This window comes from Mus pahari, chromosome 15 (assembly GCF_900095145.1).
Source record: "Mus pahari chromosome 15, PAHARI_EIJ_v1.1, whole genome shotgun sequence".
In the NCBI taxonomy this organism is placed as follows: Eukaryota; Metazoa; Chordata; class Mammalia; order Rodentia; family Muridae; genus Mus; species Mus pahari.
The window spans coordinates 35,246,303-35,257,443 of NC_034604.1; the positions used below are offsets into that span (position 1 = coordinate 35,246,303).

General features: G+C 37.9%; 1 protein-coding gene across 1 annotated transcript in view; it reads right to left on the reverse strand.

Moving 5' to 3' along the window:
* Positions 1-343: 343 nt before the first annotated feature.
* Positions 344-11,141, reverse strand: part of Yipf5 (Yip1 domain family member 5) — a 14,813-nt gene continuing 4,015 nt past the window's right edge. Inside the window, exons 3-6 of the mRNA XM_021214429.1 lie at positions 7,573-7,745; positions 6,284-6,429; positions 3,116-3,297; positions 344-1,833 (exon numbers count right to left, since the gene is read on the reverse strand). Of these exons, the coding sequence (XP_021070088.1) occupies positions 1,671-1,833; positions 3,116-3,297; positions 6,284-6,429; positions 7,573-7,745 (664 nt within the window). The 3' untranslated portion in view covers positions 344-1,670. The remainder of the gene's footprint in view (positions 1,834-3,115; positions 3,298-6,283; positions 6,430-7,572; positions 7,746-11,141) is intronic.

Genomic DNA, 11,141 nt, shown 5'->3' on the forward strand with positions numbered 1-11,141 from the left:
ACCTAAAACCATACAATGATTTAAATAAAAAAGATTTTGATGAGGGGAAGCAAAAAATAGGAATAAAATTAGGTGTATCTGGGGGAACTGGGACTCAATGGGTTAAATATAACCAAGTGTGAGATAACTTCTCAGGTATTGTCTTCCCTATTCACTATAAATAGCAGTGTATTAAAAGATGGCATTCACAAATTTGCCTCAATAAGAACTACATAAAGTGAACTGAAAGTGAGTGTTAAGAGTTCAGGGCCAGCCTGGGCTGCCTGCATGAGACCCAGCATCAATCATTCAGTCTCAAATAAACAAACCAGAGAAGGGCAAAGGTACTAGCAAAAACTGGAGGTAAGTTTCAAAAGCAATTTATTAAGTGTCAAAGTATAGTCTGAAACTTAGCATCAGTATGAAACCCAGAATACTGAGAATAAAGTAAGAAAATCATGTGTGACGCTTCTTTTCTATGTGAAAATTTACTCTAATAAATAGTAGACATATATTAATTTAGCATTTTTCTTTTGGCTGCTGGTCTCGTCTTATAAAAAGGTCAAACCTTATTTTCTATCTCATTCTTGTTCTTAACTACTACTGAGAATTGTCCAAAATCTGAGACGGTTTAAAAGCCAGGAGTCCACACACAAGACATGTAACATGTCCCTGCAGATTCTGTCTCCAGAATCTGTAATAATGATATAAACCAAGTGAATTTAAAGTCAGGAAGTTAATACTGTCATTCAAAGTAAACACCTTCTAACTTTGTATCTGCCTGACTGTACACTAGGTTACTTCTACTTTTAAAACTGAGTTTATATCAGAAGTGAAAAATCAAACCCTAATGAAAAGACAGAGAACAGTAGTTTAGAGAAAGTAAACTCCACAGCAGAGTTAATTGGGAAAAATTTAATAAGCATCAAATCCACTATACATTGATAATGCAATACTGAAATTGTGAAATTTTAAATATTGTTTTCTCAAAAAAACTTAGTGATTTCTTTTTCGTGGGACATGTGGAGACAGAACTAAGCATTCACGTGGCCAGTCCAGATTTAGTTGACACTAATGTCTAAATAGTTGTTCATATTTCATCTCTATAGTAAGGTAGGTTGTGAACTGCTTGTATCTCTGAATCTCAGCATAAGTTTCATGAGACAATTTACAGGAATGTCAAATATTTGATGTGCAAACTCAAAAAGCTCTAGGTTGGAATTCGGTTTTGTTCAGCTTTACTTCAGTGCACTTAACTTGAGGACACAGCAACTATTTTCTTTCCTAATTCCTTTGAAAAATATTTCTGCAGTAAAACTTGTTTCTTCTTTACTATAACTGGGTTGTTTTTGAGAAAGATTATCAGCTTTGTGGTTGGTTTTCCACTTAGTAAAAATCTATCAAAAACATTCTATTATAATTTGTAAGGAAAAAGAGTTGTTAAAGGCTGTAGGATCAGAAAAGAAATCGTCGTCCTTCTTGGCTGTGTAAGCACAAACACTCAGAACAAGCCGACTCAGGTGACTCCACGGTGTTCAACTGTCCTGTACAAATGTCTATTTCTCCCACTTCCAGGCTACTGGGAAGCAGAACGAGCTGCACTGCAGTTGTTTGCTGGTCCAATTTTAAGAGTCCAAGGTCCTTTTTATGAATTCGGTCCACTGATATTCATGTCCCAGACAAAAATCAGTTCAAAAGACAGAAATTAGGGCAAAGACTCCATACAACAAAGCACAGGGATATGCCACTAAAAGTTGTTGTCCATCCATAGCTAATGCAGAAATAAAAATTTTGGAAGCGGAAAAACTACACCATCCAATAATTGTGGCAGTGAGAAGAATTCCTACCATTCCTCTGTAACAGGAAAAAAAGAGTAAGAAAGATTAGATATTAAAAACCAAACCAATCCAAAACTATACACTATTCTAAGGCAACAAAGTTTTAATGCATGAAGAGAGTACAAATTGCAGAGCTCAGCATATCCACTGAGCAATTGATAAGCCTCAAGACATTCTTAATCCACACACATCATATATATAAAAACAAGACTTTATCAAATGCCCAGTGACTTAAAGAATACTTAATGATTTAATGCAAGCAGTATAATTATTATGCTCCTTTAAGCTGTTTCCCAGCTTCGGCACTATTGGTACTTGGGCTGGCTACCTTTGCTGAAGGGCCAGTGCTTTGCAGCATTAGGATGCTCAACAGTTTTCAGGACCTTTCTCCATTTAAACATATCAGCATTCCCGAGCCCCATGCCTACATATATATTTACTAATCATATGTTTTCAATAAGCCCAACTGCTTCAAGATTGATAACCAGACTATCAAATATAATTTTAATATGGATGAACTGAAATTTTCCATGTTTTAATGATCACAAATATTTACTTCATTATTGCTATGGTTTCAGTAAACACAAAACTAGTAAAACTCTTATCAAAGGTAAAACTGAGATTGTATAGAAAACTTCAAAGCTCATCTTCATTGTTCTTCACCCAAAATGAACATCGCATGGTTCGAATCTACACGAGTGTGGTAGTTTGACTATGCCTGGCTCAGGGAGTGGCAATATTAGCAGGTGTGGTCTTGTTGGAGGAAGTATGTTGGGGTGGGCTTTGAGCCCTTTCTCCTAGCTGCCTGGAAACCAGTCCTCTCCTGGCTGCAATTGGATCAAGACGTAGAACTCTCAGTTCCTTCTTTAGCACCATGTCTGCCTGGATGCAGCCATGCTTCTTGCCATGATAATGGTTTGAACCTCTGAACCAATAAGCCAGCCCCAAATTAAATGTTGTCCTTTATAGAGTTGTCTTGGCCATGCTGTTTCTTCACAGCAACGGAAACCCTAACTAAGACAATGAGGCACAACAGATGTTTGTTGGATCAGGGCTTTATCTCAACCTGAAGGTGAAATACATTTTATTACACAAAGCTGGCCAACTAAATCTGAGTTTAAGATAGATATTTACAGCTGAGCGGTGGTGGCACATGCCTTTAATCCCAGCACTTGGGAGGCAGAGGCAGGCAGATTTCTGAGTTCAAGACCAACCTGGTCTACAGAGTGAATTCCAGGACAGCCAGGGCTATACAGAGAAACCCAGTATCAGAAAGAAAAAAAAAAAAAGATACTTACTGTAAAGAAAATACCACTGCAAAGCTGGACAACAGGATCATGGGAAGAAGACAATACCCCAGGACACTTGCCACACAACCAAATGACACACCTGTCATACTCATTAAATTTAACAAACAAAACATTCCTAAACATCCAATTGCACTGATCCCGTATACGTAGCCAAACTGGATTTTGCCAGCCTATGGGAAAAGAACAAAAGAGGTTAAAGACAAGAAAGTATCATTTGGGCCTTATTTCATACAAAATGGCACATGCATTAAATACTCAATTCATAGGCATCAAAATCTGCAGAGGTGCAGTGGGAGGAGACATAGCACTCGATTCACACCTTCTTCATCTTAATTACAATTCTGATCACACTTTTTTTCTCCCTTAATTAAAATATATTCTGATCACATTTTTTCTCTATCCCGATCCTTGAACATCCTCCCCATTTCCCTATCCACAAAACTCCACTTCCCTTTCTGTAATCTCTTTACAACAATACACAAATAGACAAAACACAAAACCACAAAACTCCAAGCAAAGCTGTATTAAGACAAAGTTTTCAAAATCTAAAAATACCATTGAGTTCCTTTCATGTTAGCCGTCTACTCCTGGGCAAGGGCATATCCTGAAGCATGGCTAATATACACAGTGACTGTATTATTGGAAATCAGTAATATTGGAAAAGACTAAATTTTCCCTTTGCAAGTAGGTACCAACTGCAGACAGCTTTTGGTCAGCAGTGGCATCTGTGTTCACTTCTTCCTCAGTGCTGGGAGCCTGCTGTCTTGCTTGAACCTGGGCAGACCCTGACTTCAAACTCTCAACTTTGATGAACCACTTGCCAAAACAGGTATCTATTGTATTTCTTGGTAGCATTGAGCTTGGTATACAACTGAACAAATGGGAGGGAAAAAAAATCCAGAAAAAGCAGGAAGTCAGAAACCAGGGAAGAGGATGAGAAAGAAAGCCAGGTGAATATAATGAGAAGAAGGAACTTTTTTTCTCTTGTTTTTCCAAATCCTATGCTGGATTCTACAGTTCTTTCATTAAAATCAAAAGCACACATACTGTTAGTTCTGTTCTTATAAAAGATTTAGCTAGATGCAGTGGCAAAATACCTTTAATCCACACTCTGAAAGCAGAGGCGGGCAGATCTGAGTTCAAGGTCAACCTGATCTACCTAAGTGAGTTCCAGACCAGGCAAGGCTACACAAGTGAGACCTGTCTTTAAGAACAACAAAACCTTCTCATGAAAACAAGTCTGCAGAAAAATCCCAAAGAGGAATTGCAAAAGACGAGACCTTTGTTACAGAAGACTAAGTTTTGAAAATTCCTCTACAGACTGTGGTAAAATCCTTGAGGCATTTGCTGGACCTAATGTTTACTGTAAATACCCGAGATAGGCTGTGGCCCTTTGGAGAAGCTGAGTTCCTTCACTGAGAAGTGAATTAACTGAGCAATAAATAATGATGTCTACTTTGCACAATGCTCTTAGTTTTACAACTCTCAGAGCATGTTTACTTTTTCTTTTGTTTTGAGACAAAGGTCTCATTCTAACCCAGACTAGTCTTAAAGTGAGAGTAATCCTCCTGCCTCATCCTCACAAATGCTGAGATTATAGGTCTACAACTCCATGCCCAGCCTCTTGTTTGGGTGGTGGCACATCAAAACAATTCTGTTAGGCAATTGGGCAGCACAGGGCTATTATCTCACAGAGGAAACTGAAGGACTAAAGTGCCAGGTCAAGGCCAAGTGGGTGTGTGTGTGTGTGTGTGGAAGCTCAGGCCTTCTGCTTACAGATAGTATTTTCTATCAAGTACATTACTTATCTTTTGTAATTTAGACTGAAAAAAACATTTTCTTTCAATATACTTTAATATTCTTGGAGAACTGAGAGACGGAGACAAAAACTTGTCATTCTTTTATATTTTAATTCATTAGAAGTTAAAATGTGCTGGGCAGTGGTGGCGCATGCCTTTAATCCCAGCACTTGGGAGGCACAGGCAGGCGGATTTCTGAGTTTGAGGCCAGCCTGGTCTACAGAGTGAGTTCCAGGACAACCAGGGCTACACAGAGAAATCCTGTCTCAAACAACAACAACAACAACAACAACAACAAACAAAAACAAAACAAAAAAACAAAAAAGAAGTTAAAATGTACAGGAAAGCTATACAATGAAATGCTGTCCAAAGGCTAGTCATTTGACAGAGTTAATTTTAAATCTGACACAACCTAGAATCACCCAGGAAGAGTCTCAGTGAGCTACTTCTAGATCAGGGTACTTGTGAACATATTTGTGAGGAAAGGTCTAGATCAGACTAGCCTACAGACCTGTGTGAGGAGCACTATCTAGATCAGATTAGTCTGCAGACATGGGTGAGAGTGGACTGTCTAGATCAAGCTAGCCTGTGGACCTATTTATGGGGGACTGTCTAAATCAGGCTTGCCTGTGTAGTGTTTGTGGGGACTGTCAAGATGAGGCTAGCCTGTGGACTGTTCCTGAACACAAGACTGAGCTTGAAGGAGGTTGAAACAATTCCCTGGATTTGTGTTCTGAACTGTGTAGAAAGGTGAGCTAAGCGGCAGGCGTGACTGCATTTGTTTCTGTCTGCTTGTGAATATGGATGGAATAGACTATTTAAAGCTCCTGACATCTTGACATCTGGGCAGTGATGGGTACTCCATAACTGGGGTTGGGCTAAAATAACCATTTCAGGGTTCCTCATCCCCATCTCCTCTGGGTATTTATCACAGCAACATAAACAAAACTAGGACAAAATTAAATAAAACCACAATTTTTAAAAGTATAAGACAATACAAAATATTGCCAATTTTCTAAAATTAAGAAGTTCTGATGCTAATTTTTTCTAATCTTTTACTGTTACACACATACATACATGTATACAATATACAGTCCAGACTGGTCTAGAATCCACTCTCCTGCTTCTGTCTCTTAGGCTCTGATTACAGCTGTGATTTGGTGTTTTCTTCTACAGCTGGCTCAAGAAATTAGTTTTTACATATGTTGTCCAATACTTACTACTGATGGAGAAATAAGGAATGAGCATAAATAAATTCAAGAAACACTAAAGTCAGTCAAAGAGCTGGGGCTACAAATGCCTTTTGATGGAGAATTTAAAATTCTGCTCTCATTTTACCCAACAATCACTAACTTACCAGTAACAGCGTGGCCCCAAAGGCAAGGCAGAACACCACTGGCCCTGCCAAGTCGGTCTCATTCATGATGCTGCCGTCAGCTGCCCTCAGGGGGTGTAGCACCGTTAGCGTTTTTTGCCAAATGTGGTCAAAATTGATACCCAACTCTAAAACAGTAAGAAAATAAGGAAGTCAGAATTTGTGATATGCCTTTAGCAGTTTCTGTAAATTCACCGAAAAAATTTATATTTAAAAGCCCTGTTACTCCGCAGAATCAGAGATCAATTCCTTCCATTTCAAAATAGTTTTCAGCAATGGACACTCGTTACAAATTTTGGGATTCATGGTGATTTCCAGAATCAATGTCTGAACAGGACACAAAGCTAAATACAAACAAACAAACAAACAAACAGGGTTCAGCAATAGTCAGTGATGCTTTTCAAGGTCCTCATGACCCTTTTACAGGCTGGGCTTTTGCCTATGCCTAACCTCTGTGTGAAGGGATATGGAGACGAAAAAGACCGACCTCAACCTCACTCAAGTGAAAGAACACCTGAACATGGCTAACAGAGAGACTGATTCTCTACCTGGGCTTTAGGGGTACTCAGGTACCCCATGGGAGGACATGTAATTCCTACATGCCTTTGTGTTCAGATTTCTGGAATATTATTTGAGAACCATCATGTTTTTTATGCAATCAGTAGAGTTTATTTCCAAACAGATCTATAAATATCATGCTATTTGCTTTCACATCTTCCATAGGCAGAATTTAATTAATAATCTGAAATATAGATGTTCACACTGTCATATTTAAATATTACGTGCACAAAGAAATGGTCCCTCTTGGTCCAATATGCACTCTCTTCTACATAGTCACTGACCAAATGCTACCTACTGTTCTTTCCTAAGAAAGGACAGCATCTCTTTAGGATTTGTTTTTCCTAACTAGCTAGAGACCAGAGCATATACTGAATACCTCTAGTCTCAAAATACAAAATTTGAAATGCTCTGAAATTAAAAGCTGTAAAATCAATTCAATATTCAAAACATTTTCAGTATAATGGCTCACACCTACAATTTTAGCATTTGTAAGGCCAAGGCTGAAAGAATGCTTCAAGTTGGAGGTCACCCTGGGTTTCAAAGCAAGATCCTGTCTCCAAAAAAACAAAGGGGATGGGTAGCATTTCAGATTTTCCAATTAAAGATGCTAAACTAGTGAAGTCTATAAAGATATTTGGAAAATTGAAAACTATTATTTCTGGCATTATGCTTTCCAGACATGGTCTTCAACCTGTACCACTCCATCCTACCTTCTAACAGAGGGGGCTCCTCCTCAAAACTGTCTCCATAGAATGGCTGAGGTGTTGTTGGAGGATAGGCCTGAGTTGGCTGGTAAATCTGCCCAGTGTATGTCTGCTGTGGCTGCATCATGTCTGGAGGGACAAATCGGCCTTGCTGTGAGTAGTCACAGCCAGCATACTGCCTGTAAATCAAAGACATTTTACGTTTTATTCTCCATATTTCAACCAATTGACAAGTTGTTATCCCTGGATTCCTTCTTTCCTCTGACAGCCGCAGAGTGCTTAGTTCTTTCCAAACCTCTTCATAGGATCTTCACAAAGAAAGGTGCTGACGCCATGCTGACAGGCTACCCATGGAATCATTCTTTCACACATCATAGTGTAATAGTTTGCAAATGAGAAGACCTAGGTAAGAAACATCAATTTTAAACTGGGGCGGGGGGTGGGGAGGAGGGTAAGAGAGGGGCCAATCAAGCTTGTTTTTTGTGACAGCTTCCTAAATATAAAATGTTCTTGGACTATCTTGTGCTTGAATTGTGCTTTAAAGTTTTCTAAGGGGCTGTACACTTACTGCCTCACTGGATTTATACCAAATCCTGTGTCTTCAGGAAGAGCATTTTACTGTGTGCTATCTAAGTGTCTGAGAGGGAACAGGACTGCACTGGAGACCTGTGTATAAATGCCTGTCTCACCATACAACTAGTGTTTCAGTGGACTAATCTTGTTACACAGTAAGTAGTATAAAGTTAAAATAATTATTTTAAAGATACTTTAAAATGATAGCTTACTTATTTTTGATTACTTCTGGATTCTGTTTGAAAAGTGCAAAAATGTAATAAGAGCCATTAATGCTGAGATTTTAAAAATCAAACTAATTCTAAATTAATTACCCAATTAGAAAATGAAGCGCCAGGTGGTAATGGCACACACCTTAATCCCAGCACTTGGGAGGCAGAGGCAGGTGGATTTCTGAGTTTGAGGCCAGCCTGGTCTACAGAGTGAATTCCAGGACAGCCAGGGCTACACAGCATGTCTCAAAAAAANAAAAAACAAANAAACAAANAAAAAAAAAAAAAAGAAAAGAAAAGAAAAGAAAAGAAAGAAAGAAAGAAAGAAAATGAAGCATGTTTTTGAGATTTTAATCGTACAACCACTCAAAGTGCCAAATAACACTTGGCTGTGGATGGGCCATCTACATCAGTCTCCTACCATCTGAGGCTCAGAGACCTCCACACAAGTGGGGACAGTAAGAATGTAAGAGCCAGGGAGTGGGAGGAGAGCTGCGCAATGCTGACTTCTGGATGTGGCCTGGCTGCTGCACACATGAGCTGACAATATCTGTGCTTACCTGAACAAGCCTGCACAAGATCAAGCCAGTCAAAATTTATACCTTGGCTTGGGGAAGGGCCAAGGCCGCACCCATATAGGAAAGCTACTGGAGCTAACAGCTGCTGAGGGAAGAGTCATTTTTTTTCTTTCTTTTTTTTTTTTTTTCAGGACACTGCCTGCAGGTGAGATGTTCATGCCCCAGTACTTGGTCACAAATCCATGCACACAAGGCAGTACTAATTAGACCCAGGATGTTATTAATAACCATAAAAAAGAGGACATGAAGTTGGGAGGGAAATGACCAGAAGGCCCAAGGAGCTGCAGAGAGGTAGTGAATAGATATGATTAATACACATTGTATGTATGTAACAAAACCTTCAAAGAATAAAAATATTAAAATTTAAAAATCAATTGACTAATTCTAAAATGAGTTATTGCAATATGGAAATATATCTTAACTACTGCAAATGTCCTAAACACTCCCTTTCAGTGTTATGTGCAAAACACTATTTTGTAAGAGTTTAATGTGAATTGTCTATTACTAACTACAACCCCATGAAATGGGTCTATTGCCTTTATTATAAGGATATGTAAACTCAAATTTGGGTTAAGGTAATTTGCCACTGTGGTGCCAGGATTCAAAACTAGGCTATTAAACTCCAGTGATCATCAACTTTTAATAACTAATAAGTGTTGTTTCAAAATCCTTCTTTACACAGATGGCTTCAAAATTATATTCTGTATCTGCAGGTTTCTAGCTTTTCTGGAAGACAGACATGCTGATTCCTTATGTGCATACCCACTTACACAAGAACAGCCTTCATCAGGATCAGCTTGTTGAGCAAGGATAACAATTCTTCTTTCCTGATTTAGGATAATATACTGTTGTGTTGATCTATTAGCATTTACCAGAGCCCATGACATCACTACAATATCTCCATAAGAGGTTTCTACAAGATGACTGAATAGTTTATTCTTGAGGGGAAAGCAAGGAGACGGAGAGAAGAAATACAAAAGAAACCAGAAAGAATAGTATAGTTGGCAGTTCTAAAACACTCTATTCTTATAGCCCCCTTTGTATTCTTAAAAATCTACTGGAAATCCAAAGTATTTTGACTTATTAACTATCAATATTTATCAATGAAATTCAATATTTAAAAATTCATTTGAAGTAACTTAAAACATATTACACATAATGACAAAACTATTTACAATAAAATTACTAAGAAAAATTAAATTATATAGCTAGATTTCTTTAATCTACTTTTATATTCACTGTGTCATGATTTACTATTACTGTGTTAGTTAAAGTACTTGAAGAAAATCTAGTGTTGCAGATTAGATATGTTTGGAAAACTGAGTATTATAATATCCTTTTCAGTCCTGTAAAAGAAACAAATTGTGAGACAAGATCCCTTTGCTGATCTGGAGCTTACTATGCAGACCAGGCTAGCTTTGAACTCACAGATCCACCTGTATCTTAGGTGCTAGTGCTACCAGTATGCACCAATATACCTGGCCATGAATATTTTTAATGCTATATTTAAACTCAAAACAAAAGTCGTTTTTTTTTTTTTAAATTCAATTTGCAATACAGCAAACTTGAAATAGCATCAATCAACTTTTTATGCCCTAGTTACATTAAAATATATTAATCTGTCTTGCACTTTATAAATGGGTTGCATTTCTCATATATAATTTGTAATACTACTTGCTACTTTAAAATATTAGTTTCATATGTACCATATTATAAACATTAGAAAATAATACTTGCTAAAATTGTCCCTAATTTCATCGGGGAAAAAAAAATGCTTGTTTGCTAGAAAGCTATTGATGAACAAGTTTTACAAAATCCCCATTTTTTGGTCCGAAAACTTGAAGCTGATCACTTGTTTTCTTGAAATGAAAAGTTCACTAACTAATTTTTTAAAATTTATCTGCAAATGACTGAATTCTAAGCAATCACAGAAAGTCCATTGTTTTAAATAAATAGCCTCCATGAAAAGCCAGTGGATCACCTAGCAACTTAAGCATGCGTATCTTCCTAGAGACAGTGTAATTTCAGTATGGAAGAGATGTGTTCTGTGACACAGAATATTAAAAAGATGTGTATTAGCCAGGCACGGTGGCGCATGCCTTTAATCCCAGTACAAAGGCAGGCGGATTTCTGAGTTCGAGGCCAGCCTGGTCTACAAAGTGAGTTCCAGGACAGCCAGAGCTATACAGAGAAACCCTGTCTCAAAAAACCA